The 17,594-nt window shown below is 45.9% G+C and overlaps 1 protein-coding gene across 7 annotated transcripts in view; it reads left to right on the top strand.

Moving 5' to 3' along the window:
• LOC127602535 (membrane-associated phosphatidylinositol transfer protein 2-like) overlaps positions 1-17,594 on the top strand; it is a 43,199-nt gene that overhangs the window by 15,896 nt on the left and 9,709 nt on the right. For 3 of the 7 annotated variants that reach the window (XM_052068718.1, XM_052068717.1, XM_052068721.1), the window contains 14 exons: positions 2,958-3,172; positions 4,056-4,177; positions 4,977-5,210; positions 5,326-5,652; positions 6,961-7,056; positions 9,844-9,948; positions 10,038-10,102; positions 11,860-12,110; positions 12,321-12,510; positions 13,093-13,212; positions 13,325-13,542; positions 14,434-14,609; positions 14,835-15,005; positions 16,553-16,705. In XM_052068718.1, coding sequence (XP_051924678.1) covers positions 2,958-3,172; positions 4,056-4,177; positions 4,977-5,210; positions 5,326-5,652; positions 6,961-7,056; positions 9,844-9,948; positions 10,038-10,102; positions 11,860-12,110; positions 12,321-12,510; positions 13,093-13,212; positions 13,325-13,542; positions 14,434-14,609; positions 14,835-15,005; positions 16,553-16,705 — 2,443 coding nt within the window. The remainder of the gene's footprint in view (positions 1-2,957; positions 3,173-4,055; positions 4,178-4,976; positions 5,211-5,325; positions 5,653-6,960; positions 7,057-9,843; positions 9,949-10,037; positions 10,103-11,859; positions 12,111-12,320; positions 12,511-13,092; positions 13,213-13,324; positions 13,543-14,433; positions 14,610-14,834; positions 15,006-16,552; positions 16,706-17,594) is intronic. The other 4 variants (XM_052068720.1, XM_052068724.1, XM_052068722.1 and 1 more) reach the window with 2 other exon arrangements.

Raw genomic sequence — 17,594 nt, 5'->3', positions numbered from 1 at the left:
TTACTCGACTGTCTCCCCTTTTTACCTTTTGAGAGATGTTGATTTCCATCCGCTGTTTATGGTCATCCCCGCTCGTCGGGGGCAAGAAAGACCACGGAGAACCACTAGACAAAAATACATATAAGCACTGAACCGTTTTGAAAAATAATTGTATTCCCCCCCCCCCCCCCACGTTATTGCGATTGAGATTTAATGTGCAATTAGGGTTTTTTTCAAAGGTGCTCCTCCCAGACATTTTTTAACAAACACAAGCAAAAATTTACATATCGGATTTATTGTACCACATCGATGTTTTGCTCTTAAAAATTTGGCTTATCCTCAAATAAACCCAAATGAACCATCAATTAGTATACAAGGGTTGATCTGCTTCAATTAGAGTTAAGAAAACGTTACACACGTTTGACTCTCTGAAGCGTCACGACGACAACTTGACAAAATGCAGCCGGTCGGCAACATGAGTCATAAACCCCAAAAGCAGTCGGCGCCCATACTCGTGTCTGCAAAAAAAAAAAAAAGATTCGAGGTTTTCTGTATTTCAATGATGTTTTGCATGCCAATACGTCGTGCATGCAAAGGAGGGGAGCGGTTAACGCCAGTGGCCCGTAGTTACCTTCCCCCCCTGACCTGCACCGCCTCGTTGATGGGAGGCTGCCATCTCCCTGGCAACCATGACATCAGCATCGGCAGCAGCAGCGTGCCAGCGGTCAGGAGGGGTTGATGGCAAAAAAAAAAAAGAGAGAGAGATGAAGGTGGGAGGGGTTGGCTCACATTTGGCTGCAGAGCCATTTACATTACCGCTGGTCCTGTGTAATATTTGCTTTTGTTCATCTATTTTCGATTTATCTTGCTGAAGAAATAATGGGCTCAATGCCTTGTTTTGAATTATGTAAAGGGCAGCACGTCGACCTCACAGCGCAGAGGTGTGCAGTGTTCGATTCCAGCTCCGGCCTCCCTGTGTGGAGTTTGCATGTTCTCCCCGGGCCTGCGTGGGTTTTCTCCGGGTATTTCCGGTTTCCTCTCACATTCCAAAAACATGCGTAGCAGGCTGATTGGACGCTCTAAATTGTCCCTCGGTGTGAGTGTGAGCACGGATGATTGTTCGTCTCTGTGTGCCCTGCGATTGGCTGGCAACTGGTTCTGGGTGTCCCCCGCCTACTGCCCAAAGACACCTGGGATAGGCTCCAGCAACCCTTATGAGGATAAAGCGGATCGGAAAATTGATGGATGGATGGATGGATTATATAAATTTAAAAAACGTGGCATACCATTTCCGATAAAGTGGTCACGCGATTATCGCATGGGTTAAGTTCCAAAACTAACCTGCGATATGTGAAATCCAGTAAGTAGAAAACGTTTTGTTTGTATGTACCTCACCATGAACATTTTCTCACATTTTTCTCGTTCAAACACGCTTCAAGTTCAGTGGATTCAAATTGATTTGAATGTTACAGGTTTGAACACTGTAAAAAAAAACAGCATGCAGAATTACACAAGAAAAAAAAATACAGGAGGTCCTATAAAACATGGCTGCCACACCCTCCCCAAAAGATGGGACTGTGTTCCGTCACCACTCAAGAAACGTTTGCGAACTGAGGACACCAATGTGTGGGAATTCTTGCCCGTTTTTCATTTGGATGTACAGCTTCACCTGTTCACCAGTTGCGGTTTCTCCGTTGTAATATCTTCCACTTCATAACGCGCCACACATTTGCAAGTCCCTCCTTCCGACTTTCGTCACGCGTGACGACTCATTTTGAATTCATCCTCGCCGAGCGCTGTCGGGTTCGGGTGAGAAACGAAATATGGCTGCCGCCGCGTCTCTGCATCTCAATCAGGAAACTGCATGAACTAAATTGCACCAAAAAATAAATAAATACAAGCCGCAGGATGTGACTCCCTGACACTTACAGCAGAAGGCTTTTGCGGTGGCGACGCTGTTTTAGTTAGTGATGACTTGATGGGAGATTGGCCAAAATGTGACACGGGCCTGAGAGTGGAAATGGGTTAGGAGGGCTGCACCTTATGGCCTTCAATTAAAATCACAAAAATTCAACTTATAATTTGAAATTGCAAGTGACAATCAGATCACATTTAGATCCCCCCCCCCCCCCTTCTGAAATTTGCTTGATTTCCCAAACACCAGCATGGACTTGCATCAACTTCCCCAGAAATACAATTCATATTTTGGCATCTTTTGCCCATTCAAATGAATGGAAATGCAATTAATCCGTTCCAGCTTCCCCACCAAAAAAATAAAATAAACAGCTTGCTTGTTTTTCCCCCCCCCCCAATATTTTTTGCTCTGGGGCGAGTTCACCGGCATCATTTCTTAAAAGAAAAATGCAAACATTGCACCGGATTTATCGCAGCAGCAAAATAGCGAGTCATTTGCCGGACTCGATTCCTGCAGCCAATTTAGGCAAGGGAAAGCAGAGGAGAGGCCACGCGATGAATCAGTCCAGTCTGCAGGAGGAGGAGAACACTCAGCGTCCGGCGTAGCAGACCTCATTGGCGATGACAGCTCATTTATTAGCCGCAGGCTTCGCTCTCTACAGCAACGCAGACGCGGCGCTGCTCACGCCGCCCGGAAACCGGAAACGCCGCCCGATCTTAAATAGGTCCAAATAATATTTGGAGACCGCTTCTTCGATGACAACCGCTTGATAGAACTTGGAACCACAGTGGATGGCCCAAATGAGATTTCTCCCAAATTGTCTGTTTTGTTTTGAGTTAACTTTACACGTATCATAAATTACGCCAGAAACTTTAAAACAAAAAATGCGTTTGCACAAATAATTGGCTTCCTTGACCTTAAATTCTAATTCCTCTAAAATTTGTCATTTATTTTGTTTAATTTTGACATCATATAAAGTACTGAAAATCTCCTTTAAAAGTTTTCTGAGTATTAAGGTTCCATTTTCCATGTATTTTTATTTTATTTTTTTTTCTTGTGGCAGAAAAAGAGCCGCGAGGAGAGCTGCGGCGAGGGCAGCGGCGTGGAGATCCTCAAAAACAAACCATACACGGATGGACCGGGCGGAACGGGGCAGTACACGCACAAAGTTTACCACATCGGAATGCACATTCCCAGCTGGTTCCGCTCCATCCTGCCCAAAGCGGCGTTGAGGGTGGAAGAGGAGTCGTGGAACGCCTACCCTTACACGCGCACGCGGTGAGATCTTGAGTGGCAATCAAATGTTGAGATTCACAACATATTTCCAAGTCCAAGGTGTCAGGAAAACGACAATTTTGGGATTTAATGTGCTGATTCATGAAAGATTTTATTCGACTAGGTCCACACTTTAGGATGAGATTAAAAAAATCCCAATGTTATGTCGGTAAAGTTGTGTATCCATACAAAAATAATTATTTTTTAAAATAAATATGTATTTGAGTTCCGAGAAAGTCAATCGTAACCGTCTGAGAGTAAAGTTGGTTATTTTTGAGGATATGATTTTTCAAAATACAGCGTAAATTTTATGTCAAGATAAAAAAAAAAAATCAAAAAGAAACATAATGTTGAGCAAAAAAGAACTCTTACGAGTAGGGATGTTCGATACCATTTTTACCCCCAGACTGATACGAGTAGTTTTCATTGATACCGATCACTGATATTGTTCATATTTGATAAATAAAGTTTCCTTTAAATGTACTTTATTGGATACAAATATTTTGGAGGAAAATCATATATTTTTGAGAAAATATTTGTTTTTAATAAACGCCTATAAGGAAAAATGGGTAGGATTACAAAAATAACGTTTTCTAAAAAAAAAAATCTTCCAAGAACAAAGGTATTTTCAATAAAATCGTCCTAATGTTAAAAAATGTTTTGTGTATGTGTGTATTTATACATAAAACATTATATGCAATATATACTGTACACATACAGTATATACACACACACATATTTTTAAAAATAAAAACTTTGGGCATTGGACTACAATAATAATGTGTTGAACAAAGTGTTTCGCTGTGATTGCAGCATCTGGGATGGACTATTTGAGTCTGAAACTGCGGCTTGAAGCACCTTATTGTGCGTTGTGTGGTCCTTTCAGATACACGTGTCCCTTCGTGGAGAAGTTCTCCATCGACATCGAGACGTACTACATGAGCGACACTGGCAACCAGCCGGACGTTTTCAACATGTCGGCCGCCGACAAGAGGCAGAGGACCGTCGGTAAGGCCGGAAATCATTTCCCTGTCAACAAACACTTTGCCTGCTGCATCCTCTGCACTGATGCTGCATAGAGATGGGCGATATTGACTTCAAATCAAATCGCATCCTCTGTTTTCCACATGAGGTGCTGCTGAGGCCCACTTGTGGCCAACTGGTGCTACTACAATATATATATATATATTTTTTGGTGGGGCGGGGTCCCATTGATGTTTGTTTTGATTTGTGGGGTGCTTATAAAATATTTCATGTTATGACAAAAAAATTGTACATTTCTACGGTAACTAAGCAAATGAGAGAATTTCCATGGCATTCTTTTTTTTTTAATTGCTGATTTCTATTTGTTATATAATTTTTAAAAAGTATTGAAATTATTTCGTTTTTGAGACTAGAATTTTTTTTTTGCATTTCTCACTTTTTTTACTTTATGGAATGTATCATTTACAAATATTTATTTAAAGGATATTTGAAAAAAAATGTGTGTATAAAATTACATTTGGGGGAAAAAAGTATAGCTATTCTCATCCGGAAAGTTTTTTTTTTTTTTTAAAGATGTATTCAATGTTTATTTTGGTGCTAAAAGGTGTAAATTTCTTTTGAATTATTTGGGTATTTACAAATGTATGTATGAAATGTATTTCAAAAATATATTGCATTGAATATTGTATCATTATTGTTTCATTGTATAATTAAAAAAACGAATTTTATATTTAAATAAGATTGTAAAGTAGTATTGAATTTGATGTATTTAAGGGAGTTTTCAAAAACCTTTTTTTTTTTTGTTACCTTGTTTTAACGGCAGACCCCATCGACATCGTGACAGACCCCATCGCTCCCCACGAGTACAAGGCCGAGGAGGACCCACGGCTATACAAGTCGGCCAAGACCCAGCGTGGCCCATTGCTGGACGACTGGATAGAAGAGTACCACAACAACCCGGGCAGGACGCCCGTGATGTGCGCTTACAAGCTGTGCAAGGTGGAATTTCGCTACTGGGGCATGCAGTCCAAGATTGAGAGATTCATCCATGACGTTGGTGAGTCCGTTTCTACGTTTCTTCCTTCCACATTTCTCGACCAAATCAAACCGTTCCAACTTTAAATGATTCAACTCAAGTGACCATTAACTTGCATTGCATTCCGTTCTCGCAGGACTAAGAAAGGTAATGGTACGCGCCCACCGGCAGGCCTGGTGCTGGCAAGACGAGTGGTACGGTCTGACCATGGAGGACATCAGGCAGCTGGAGCTGGAGACTCAGCTGACCCTGGCCAGGAAGATGGCGCAGTTCTGCCTGGTAGAGGAAGCCTCCGAGGCCAACGGCGACATGCCGCCTCCCGACAAGGAGCAGGAGGTCAAGGAGGTGGCGGAGGCGGAGGTGACGGTGAGCGCCACTCCTACCAACACGCTGCAGCCCCGCGGCGTGCTCACCAAGCAGTGGTCCACTTCCTCGCGCTCCTCCCGCTCCTCGAAACGAGGAGGTGAGTCCCTTCTCGCGTGACTCGTTGACTTCGTAATTTTGGCAAGGCTTGGAGGATGAGAGTCCAAGGAGCCTAAGAAAGTCTTGCATTTGATTTTTTAAATTTTACATTTAATAATACGTAATAATATGTGGTCAGTCATTTATGAAATTCATTTGAAATATTATTTTTAGATTTAGTCCGAAAATCTAGATGTAGATATTAAAAACAATGAATACGTGACATTGATATATTTCTGCAGAAAAAAATGGCTGAAGGAATAAATAACAAATGGGCGGGGCTTCACTGTATTACATAACCGTGTGCAACCTGTTGGCAGCAGCTCACCAGACCCCGTCCAATGAGGGTGTGTGGGGCGGGGGGGTCTTTCTGCTATCTATGCCTAGATTCACACGCACACACACACACACACACACACACACACACTACCGGTGGTTCCTCGCAGGCCTATTATTAGAAGTGCTCCAGCTGTAACCTCCCCGCCATGAGCAGAGCTGCCAATTTCCTCTCTTTGACGCAGCGTGCGGTCCCACTGCCCGGGAGCTGTGCGCATGTTTATATAACACCATGTGTGTAGGAGTGGAAGCCGCCGGTGCAATATTTCTTTGTGCTCGTGTGGGGAAAATGTGTTAAAATGAGCTGGAAAACTCAAAATGTCCCCTGTGACGCAGTGGTCCCCCGCAGTGGTCCTTGAATTGGGTTTGTCGTGCCCCAAATAGTGTTATCTGCCTGCGACTGAAACGCTACCACGGCGAAATTTGAAAACAACAGTAAAAAGCAGTGAAATGATAGTTATGAGTTATGATGATGGTTAAGAGTGCACGATTGTCTGTGTCTAATGTTTTGTTTTATTTTGTCTTTTTTTTTGGTGTTAATTTTTCTTTTGATAGCGGCGCGGACACCCGCATCGGCTCCTCAGTACAGTACATTTGACAATAATAATAATAATAATAACAAAGCATTTTATTTAATGCCACCCAAGGACACTGTACAAACAATAAGAAAATACAATGTAAAAATTTGTAAACGAGATGTTATATAAAAACAGGACATAAAATCATAAAAACATAGGACAATAAAGTTTATCCAATCCAATAGCTGACAGCTAAGCAACTTCAAATCTATATTAGTATATTTTTTTTTCACCGTGTATGTTTCACTGAATTCATTTAAAGCACGTGAGAGCGATGAAATGACTTTGATCAGTTGGTATGGCCTTTCAAAATGGTGGGTTTTCGTCTGGCACATCCCCCCCTGGATAAACGGGTGTTGATTATAATGTCCAATTTTTTTTTTATGCCTTGGCAGTGAGCCCGTCCCGACATAGCATCTCGGAATGGAGGATGCAGAGTATCGCGCGGGACTCGGACGACAGCTCGGACGAAGAGTTCTTTGACGCTCACGGTAAGGCGCTAAGAGGAGTTAAGACACTTTAACTTGCTCTCTGCCATTGACGACAGTAGACGTGCAAGAACCATTTTAACGAGGCTGTTAGTGAATAAGCGAATTCAAAAGTTCGCCGTGGTACCCTGCAGGCTTGTGGGGCCAGAAGTGACCATAGATTCCGTCCTTCCTTCCTATCTGCCATACAGTACTTTTTTCCTTCTGTCCATCTTTCCTTCTTCCTTTTCTTTCCTTCAGTCTGTTTCTCAGCCTTCCTCACTTCCTTTACTGACCTTCCATCCTTCCTCCTCCCTTCTTGCTTTCCATCCGTCTTTCCTTCCACCCGTCCTTCCTTTCTTTCCTTTCTCCCTTTCATCCCTTCTTGATTTCCTTCCTTCCTTCCTTCCTTCCTTCCTTCCTTCCTTCCTTCCTTCCTTCCTTCCTTCCTTCCTTCCTTCCTTCCTTCCTTCCTTCCTTCCTTCCTTCCTTCCTTCCTTCCCCTTGTCCACCTCTCAATTCCTTCCCCTTCTTCCTTCCTTCCTTCCATCCATCATCCTCCCACCCATCCTTCTGTCATCCATCTCTTCCTCCCTTCTTGGCTGGCTCCCTTTCTTGCAACCATCATTTGAGCAACCTTACCTTCCTCAGCCCCCTTTCTTCAGTCCATCCTTAAGTTCTTCCTACATCCCCCCTCTGTCCTCCCTCGAATAAGTCATTTAAAAGCCCATTTTGCCCCAAGCGTGATGAAGAATTGTGAGCTAAATGTGGTCATTGTCACTCTTTCCACGGGTCTTTTATTGGACCTCCTAGAAAATAAAAGCGCACCACTGTCTGTACATGGATGTGTTTTCATGCAAGCCTTTTTCCAGGAAGCTGACTCTACATGCATCTTTCTAACCACAGATCAGTTCTTAAGCTTCCCAGATACCCAGCATGCTTTGGGCTGCAGTTGAAATAAACCTCCTCCTGCTGCTCCCCCCTATCCACTCGTACGCCCTTCCACCACATCGGATGACTTTGTTCCAGGACTCTGGTCGAGTGGCTGGTTGGAGTCAGAAGTTCATAAATCACTCTCATGAGCAATAAAAGTTTCCTTATTGTTTGTTTTTCTCGCAATGACATTTGTTTACATACATTTGAGTTTTCTGTTTTATCTGCAGTTCAGTGTGTTTATGATTTACATTGAGGGGCAAGAAGGAGTTGCGTCAGTCTCTTAAATTCATATTAAGAGCACGTCGGTATCATAAATGAATGTTTGGGCATAGACCTCCTTAACTGGGGTTATTGTTTCATAAAAGGCAACCGTAGGTTCGCTCCCTTACAAAGCCTGTGCGGATATCATTACTGTCGGGCGGAAAACCCTCTATGTCCATTGAAAATGCTTTTGTGGCGATGTTATTTTAATGTTGCGGCACAACTGTATACAGTATGTTAGTAATGGAAGGCATAATAATAATAATATAATATGATGCTTGGTAACTCGAGCAAGATGGTGTGTCGTCCCATTCAAAAAGAGTCATTGGCTTCTGCTTGACAGCAAAGATGTAATTTTGGAAATGCCTGCACTACAGGTTGATTATTTACCAATCAAGAGCATGACTCAATAGGAAATAAAATTAAAATGAAAAGTGACTCCTGTATCCAGTTTGTTTGCCTGTCTCCTTTATGTTTGTCGATGCGAGTAGGCAGTAGAACATAACGGACAAACATTTTTTACATAACTTAAGGAACACTATTGAGATCCAATATAAGAGCTGTATCTGAAAACCTGCCGTTAAAAAAAGATATTAATGCTCAATAGTGAGGTTATGATATTTATAAGGACATTAAATAGGTTTTAACAATTATTATTTTTTGCCTCAATTACATTGTTCTGCTCCTTGTGTGTGCACGTTGGGGCAATATAACACAGACAAGCGAATATACATGGAGACGGTCACTGGTTGTTCTTCACAGAGGATAAAGAATATATGCCTTGAGCATTATTATATTGTCTCTGTTGTGAAGTGACTAGAGTTGGCCGCCACCGCAGTGCATTTGTATCTCAAAACGTTTGCTCGCAAGTCAAACCATAAAATTGCGAATCAACTCTCTCCAGTATTTTATACCTTTTAAAAAACAGCGCACTGTTGTCTGTAATGACGGAATGTATGATATAGTTCTTTTCTTGGATCTCATTCGATTGTGCGGGCATGTGTATAAATACGATAAACCAGGTCTACAACTTTTTATACCAAGTACCCCTTAAAAATGAATGTAGATCTCCACGTTGTAGGCCTAGGTGGTTGGTATTTAAAAAAATGAGACAGAAAAAGTATTTAATATTATCGCCGTCAATTGTCACGTGATGCCAATGTATTTTACTTCAAGTCAAATACAACAGAAATGTACTATGTCACTTTGGCTCAGCTCATCCGTGACCCGAACGAGTACGTGCGCGTCACAAAATAAGTTACAACTTAAAAAAGCGACACAAGATTTGTTGTTGTTTTTTTTGTTTGTTTGTTTTTTGCTGGCCCAAATTAAGGCCGAGGCGGTATCATTCTGCTCATTCACATGCATTGCTAACGTCAGCATCATACGTCAGATATGCTCGGTTACAAAAGAAATACTTACTCTTTGTCTTGTTTGACAGTTTGAGGAGTGCTTTTTGCAAACAGCGCCACTCAGTGACTGTGGCGAGATAGTGCAACTGCAGTTAAAAATGACACTCGATGCATTGATCCATTTTATGATGTCATTTCTGGCTTCTGTGCATTCTAGTGTAACTAAATGAGGTTTATATTTGTGCGCGTGCGTGTGTTGCAGAAGATTTCTCTGACAGCGAGGATGTCTTACCCAAGCAAATCGCCAAGTGGAATTCCAACGACCTCATGGACAAAATCGAGGCTTCCGACATGGAAGAGACGTCCGGTACGACGAGGAAAACGACGATGCGGTGAGACCACCAGTAAGGACGGCCTGGCCGTGGCCGTGACCGCTTTGTTGGCCGTCTTTTGCAGGCGAGCTCTTCAAGGACATCGAAGTGGACTACGCCAGGGCAGCCGGCCGGGAAAGACTAGACGAGGTACATGTCCACAAGCACACTTCTGGATGGAATCCCCAAATTTCCAGCGGATGATTCAGGGGGCCTTCTCTGTCCTGTAAAAAGCTGTTTGAGCATCTACTCGATATCCCTGATTTTTGGCTAGAAGCGCATGCCACATGTCTACTAGTTGGACCTAATTTTGGTTGTGTTGCTGCACAATTAAGTTTATCGTAAGATTTAATTGCATTAGGTAGGCCAAAGGTGACTCTTATGTCAGAGAAACAAAGACCTTGACATGAGTATCAAGGACATGGGAGTGCACACGCCCAAAGGGCTTTCGGTCCAGTCCAGCCCTGAGCTTCTTGTCCTTTTGTGTTCAGATGCGAGCCTCCGTTAGGGTCCCAGCCGATAGCGCTCCCATTCCCACCATCACAGTAACACGGCACCAGTCCGTAAGTAGCTCACACGCGGTCCCCTGTGAGCCCAGCCCTGGAGTTTCCCACTGAAACCCCAAGTCCTGACTACCCCCCCGCCTCCTTCAGAAGCCAACTCGCTCCCCAACTCGCCTTTTCTCCTTGTTCAGCTCCCGTATCCCCCTCCCTTTTTTTTTTGCTCACGACCTTTATTGACCCTACCCCAGAGAAGCTGCAGCCTGCTACAAATTCCATTGCACGCGTTATCTTCCAGAGATTGCCAGAAATGTATTTTTTGGGTGAAATATGGATGAATTTTCTGAAATTCATGGAGGTGCGTTTTGCTTTCAGTGAGCTCTTAGACATTTGAGGCTTTGCTGTGCATATTGCGTTTGCGGCCTCTTATCTAAATATGACGCGCTCCCTGAAATTAAGAGTCTGCATTAAAGCATGCCATGATGTCTGTCGGATGGTGTCTTCCCATTTTTTTGGGGGGGGGGGGGTGGTTGGTCTCGCTTTTAATTAGGAAGGAAAAAAAAAACATCCGGGCATCATGACATGCTTTTTAGTGATGGGAATTCCGGCTCCTTTTAGAGAGCCGGCTCTTTTGGATCGGCTCCCTAAAAAGAGTTGGCTCTTTAGGCTCCCAAATGGCTCCTCAGTTGTTTTTTTTTTGTTGCTTAAATTAATTTAATACCAGAAATAACGTAATATGTGTAAAATGAAGTACTAATGCAAAAAATAGACGTATCAAATATTTATTATTTATATCGCTTTATTTATATTCTTCAGATCATACTCAACATGGAGTGCTACAAAAATAAAAACAAAATACAAAGACCCATCTCAAAACAAGGTTGTCAAAAAGTTCCAATCTCTGAATATGTGTGTGTGTGTGCGTGCGTGCGTGCGTGCGTGTGTAACCCTCCCCTTCCGACTCCCCAATGAGGAGCCGGTTCCCAATGAGATGGGAGCCGGCTCCCATCGTTCACTTCAAAGAGCCGGCTCTCGGAGCCGGCTCATTCGCGAACGACACATCACTAATGCTTTAATGCTGACTCTTTCAATTTCAGTGAGCCCTCTGTGTTTTGATCTTTTAACAACATGAAAATGTAACAATATTTCCGTCGATGATGCAGCTCGCTGTCTCTTGTGGCCCAATCGTAAACTTCTGAAGAGCTCGCTGAAATCAGAAGCGTCCGCATTAAAGCACGTCATCGTGTCGTTATCGTCTCCTCTTGATTTTGGATGAAACGGGAAGGAGATCCATTCTGCACCATGACAGAGAGAGAGAGAGAGCACAGAAACGTCCTGGAAAGATTCCAGATGAAAGCACAAGATCTTTTGTGGTTTTACCTCACCACGGTGGTCTCCAATCCGCAGGAGAGCTCGTCCGAGCAGTGCCTGCAGCCCTCCAAGATCCACGTGCTCATCCTGGTTCTGCACGGCGGCAACATCCTGGACACGGGCGGCGGCGGCGGCGAGCAGAGCGGCAAGCAAGCCGACGTCAACACCATCGGCGCCGCGTTCGATTCCGTCATGCGCGTCCACTACCCGGCGGCGTTGGGCCGCCTCGCCGTCCGCCTCGTCCCGTGTCCTGCCATCTGCGCCGAGGCCTTCTCCCTGGTGTCCAAGTAAGTTAGCGTCACCGTGCGCCGTCTTGACCAAACGGAATTTGTTTTTGGGCCATTTTTGGTTGTCATTGTCTTCCACACTTTGGGCAGGAGCTAAAAAGATGCCCACACGTTGTAATTCTGAGCTATCGACAGCGTATGAGATTGAAATAAGTCATTAGAGTTTTTTTTGGAGTGTACTGACAGTGCGTTGTCGGTCTTGCGCGGCAGCTTGAGCCCGTACGGCTACGACGAAGGCTGCCTGTCCAGCAGCCAAGATCACATCCCGCTGGCGGCTCTTCCTCTGCTAGCCACGTCTGCGCCTCAGTACCAGGAAGCCGTGGCCGCCGTCATCGTCAGAGCCAATCAAGTCTACGCCGATTTCATCAAGTCTCTGGACGGGGCCGCCTTCTCCGGCCAGGTGCGTTTGTTGTCCTCTGCTTTTATTGCACCGCAACGCCGCACATATTTGTGGTTCGCGATTCGCGAGTCAACCACTTGCGTTTTTCATGCTCCGTTTGTAACACGGTAAGATGCCACCAGGTGCTTACTAAGGCCTTGTCAATAAACAAAAATTGGTAGTCCAGTGGTTAGCACGTGGGCTTCACAGTGCAGAGGTACCGGGTTCGATTCCAGCTCCGGCCTCCCTGTGTGGAGTTTGCATGTTCTCCCCGGGCCTGCGTGGGTTTTCTCCGGGTGCTCCGGTTTCCTCCCACATTCCAAAAACATGCGTGGCAGGCTGATTGAACACTCTAAAATTGTCCCTAGGTGTGAGTGTGAGTGCGAATGGTTGTTCGTTTCTGTGTGCCCTGCGATTGGCTGGCAACTGATTCAGGGTGTCCCCCGCCTACTACCCGAAGACCGCTGGGATAGGCTCCAGCACCCCCCGCGACCCTAGTGAGGATCAAGCGGCTCGGAAGATGAATGAATGAATGAATGGTGTCAAGGAAGAATGAGGGGGGGGCTTCCACTTGTGGTTTAATGTCATTCCCGATCTTTAAAGGTCTGCCTCATCGGGGACTGCGTGGGAGGAATACTCGGCTTCGACGCTCTGTGCAGCAGTAACCAAACGGTCAACGAAAGCCAGAACAGCAGCCGCAGGGGCAGTCTTCTCAGTGTGCAGGTGATCAATACGACACCTCGCAAACCTCTCCATATCCGCTCACTGAGCAGATGTTTGTTTGTTTTTTTTTACGTGACCCCCCCCCCCCCCCCACCTCCCCCTCCCACGGCAGGACCAGGACCTCCTGTCGCCGGGCACCATTATCAACTGCGGGCAGGGGTCGGCTTCGCCCACCCTGGAGGGCAGCCGCCACCTGAGCCGCAGCAACATCGACATTCCGCGAAGCATCTCTGGCGACGAGAGCAAGAAGCAGCAGCTGCAGCGCAAGAGAAGTGACTCGTCGACCTACGAGCCGGACACGATCAAGCAGCACCAGGCATTCTTGTCCAGGTAACCGCTCTGGTCGTTTAAAAAAAAATAAAATTGTTTTTTCTCCAAATTGGGTAAATGAAGACTCACAGTCACCAATTCGCTTTCAGTTGTTTCACGCACGCAAAAAAATAAAAATAAAAAAGTCAAATATTTATAATTGGGAACTGTTTAAACTACAGGTGTGAAACTCGAGGCCCGGGGGCCAGATCTGGCCCGTCCCGTCATTTTATGCGGCCCACAGAAGCAAATCAAGCATGTCAACTTGCATGATCCTCGCTAATGTAAAATTCTCATATGTAATGAGACATATTGTGACTGTCTTTTCTTGTAACCAACCCGCTCATAACAGTTAACTTCAACAATACTTGAATAAACAGTTATTCTTGACTTTTTTTTATTTGGTTTCGGTCATAACGACCCTCAAATGTGGGCGCACGGCAAAAATGAGTTTGACACCCCTGGTTTAAACGATGATCCCAAACCAGTTTAATATCATTTTCGACTCGCAAGCAAAGTAAATAAAAGTCATAAATGGCTCCCAAATGATGAAAGTAATGCACCGGAATTCTGTTTGTATAGTCGAGTCAAGTCAACAGTATTTCTAGAGCACTTTAAAAAAAAAGTGCTGTACACGGAGCAATTTAACATGCACAATAAACAGTAAGACAAATCGGTAATAAAAGGCGGTAGAAAGCACTAAACGGTAAAATCAAGAACAAATCAAAGTCATGCTGAGTCGAATGCCAACTTACAAAGCTTGTCTCTAACATGAGATGCATCACTCTACTGACCAGCCAAAAAAACCCCAAACAGAATCTACCCTCGCAGCGCCTCAAAATAAATGAGATCACGATAAATAGTCTTGGATGCGATTTATCTCTGGGCCCCGCCTGGCGCTTGTCCTTGCAGCTTGCACTCCAGCATCCTGCGGGGCGACGGGACATCGCGCAGGTCGAGCAGCAGCACCATGCTCGACGGAAGCGCCCTGGGCAAGCTGGACTTTGAAGTCTCCGACTTTTTCCTCTTCGGCTCGCCGCTGGGTCTGGTGCTGGCGCTGAGGAAGACGGTCATCCCCATGCTGGACGGTACGCCGTCGCGCTCTTCTCATCCAAGGGTATGCGCGTAGGGGTTTTTGGTCCGGGGCGCTGCGGAATTGTTTTTTGCTGCTCAAGAACCCATCTCTGATTTAGTCGTCAAAAGTGTATGCCGCGTTCATGACAAAAAAAAAATTAATTGAATGGCGAAAATCCAAAACGAAAAAAAAAAAATAGCCGCTGCTCCCCTACCCCCCCCCCCCCCCCCCCCCATAGTGGCCCAGCTCCGGCCTGCCTGCCAGCAGGTGTACAACTTGTTCCATCCGGCCGATCCTTCCGCCTCGCGCCTGGAGCCCCTTCTGGAGAGGAAGTTCCACCTCTTGCCTCCCTTCAACGTGCCCCGCTACCAACGCTTCCCTCTGGGGGATGGAAATTCAACTCTGCTGGGTGAGTCCCGCTGCCACACATCTTTCACGCGCCCGCCCCCACACAAATATAGCGCATTGTCACGTGTGGATGTCGTCCTGTCTTATTCCCCCCCCCCCCCCCTCATCACTGTCACACAACGATCAGCGTGTGTTAAAAGAAAAATTGAGTCTTTTTCTTCTGTTTGTGCTTCTTGGGAAGTCAAATGGGGGGGGGGGGGTCACAGTCCTGTTTGGGCTGGAGTCAGAGCCGACTGTTTTGGTCATTGGCTATCGATTTCAAAATGAGAATTTATTAATATTATATTATTATTATTATTATATGATAATATTAAGGTGCTCCGGTTTCCTCCCACATTCCAAAAAATATGCATGGCAGGCTGATTGAACACTCTAAATTGTCCCTAGATGTGAGTGCGAGTGCGAATGGTTGTTCGTCTCTGTGTGCCCTGCGATTGGCTGGCAACCGATTCAGGGTGTCCCCCGCCTACTGCCCGGAGACGGCTGGGATAGGCTCCAGCACCCCCGCGACCCTAGTGAGGATCAAGCGGTTAGGAAGAAGATAATATTAAGGCGGCCCGGTAGTCCAGTGGTTAGCACGTCAGCTTCACAGTGCAGAGGTACCGGGTTCGATTCCAGCTCCGGCCTCCATGTGTGGAGTTTGCATGTTCTCCCCGGGCCTGCGTGGGTTTTCTCCGGGTGCTTCGGTTTCCTCCCACATTCCAAAAACATGCGTGGCAGGCTGATTGAACACTCTAAATTGTCCCTAGGTGTGAGTGTGAGTGCGAATGGTTGTTCGTTTCTGTGTGCCCTGCGATTGGCTGGCAACCGATTCAGGGAGTCCCCCGCCTACTGCCCGGAGACAGCTGGGATAGGCTCCAGCACCCCCCGCGACCCGAGTGAGGATCAAGCGGCTCGGAAGATGAATGAATGAATGAATGAATATTATAATATTAATAAAATTTGATTTTTATTTTTTTTCCAATATATGCGAGCTCTCAGGTAGTGTTAGAACCGCAATTCCAATTCGGAACGACGAACCCTCGCACTAACTTGTACTTGAATTCTGATTCTATAACCTCTGTTTACCTTCAACTCCAACCCTGCCCTCAGAACTAAAACCGAAAACCATAAGCCCTAAATCTCGCCTTAGATCTCAAACACTATCCCTAAGGCCCAAAGCCAACTGCCCCTAGCTCGTAATTAAAACCCCCTAACGCTAATCCACTGACCTGGTCCTCCAACCCCTTTCTCTCGGCTCCACCCGTCCTAGAAGTGCGTACGCGGAACTGTTTTTTCCGTTTTGTTCAAGTGGTAGACCGTCTTTATCTTGGCTTCCTGCGGGCGTTCGGAACTTTCTGCTGTTCCGTTTCTGAGCGTTGGCTGTCATTTAAATCAAGACAGTTTCCAAAAACGTGGGCTCCACTCAGGGCTCGGCTCTCTTTTTTTTTCTCTTGTCTCTTGTTCTTGCTTCATATGTTTTTGTGTCTTCCTTGTCCTCTCTTCCTTCCTCTTCTCTCCTCCCCTAACCCCCCCCCCAACCCCCACCCCTTAACTCGGCCTCTGTAGTGGAGACAGTCCAGAGCAACGCTCCGCTGCTTCTTGATAGCGGGCCGCCCGCGTCCCTTCGCTGTCAGGAGACCATCAGTGAGACGTGCATCCCCGTGCCCGTGCTAAACTGGCAGGAGGGCGCCCTCAAGGCCACGCCCGCCACGCCCGAGTGTGTGTAGCCGCTCCCGTCACATCCCGTCCTCACCTCCCCCTCATCCTCGCTCGTCTTCCTCTGTCGCCCCGCCGCTGTTATCCAGCAACATATTTTACTCTTAAGTGAAAATAGATCAATAAATACGAACACGGCTTTTCTTTTTTAATTCTTAGCAAGCGGCAGTGTCCGTAACTGCTCACCCCTCCCCTCTCAGCCGAGAAGCAGGAAAAATAAAAATAAATAGGTGCCGGCCTCCCGGTAGTCCAGTGGTTAGCACGTGGGCTTCACAGTGCAGAGGTACCGGGTTCGATTCCAGCTCCGGCCTCCCTGTGTGGAGTTTGCATGTTCTCCCCGGGCCTGCGTGGGTTTTCTCCGGGTGCTCCGGTTTCCTCCCACATTCCAAAAACATGCGTGGCAGGCTGATTGAACACTCTAAATTGTCCCTAAGTGTGTGTGTGAGCGTGGATGGTTGTTCGTCTATGTGTGCCCTGCGATTGGCTGGCAACCGATTCAGGGTGTCCCCCGCCTACTGCCCAGAGACGGTTGGGATGGGCTCCAGCACCCCCTGCGACCCTAGTGAGGATCAAGCGGCTCGGAAGATGAATGAATGAATGAATGAAAGGTGCCGGCCTTTCGTCATTAACGTCAAACAGGAAGCGATTTCTGCAAGTCGCCAATCATATCGCGCCCTGCTTAGAAGTTGCCTCGGGAAAGAAAAGCACATTAGCGGTGATCACAGTTTGAGCCGTTATTGACTTTCACCAAATTATCCGGTAATCGGCCCGTGCCGATTGCTAACAGTCTTTCAAATATCCAAACTCTCTCTTTCATGTTATACGTTTCCTCTAATATTGTCGCTATGGCGCGCGGGCTCATCCGACCCCTTTTTTTTTTTTTGGATAATGA

Source organism: Hippocampus zosterae, chromosome 6 (assembly GCF_025434085.1).
Source record: "Hippocampus zosterae strain Florida chromosome 6, ASM2543408v3, whole genome shotgun sequence".
In the NCBI taxonomy this organism is placed as follows: Eukaryota; Metazoa; Chordata; class Actinopteri; order Syngnathiformes; family Syngnathidae; genus Hippocampus; species Hippocampus zosterae.
Note: the sequence above shows the minus strand (reverse complement) of the source record. Positions and strands in the feature narration are given on the sequence as shown.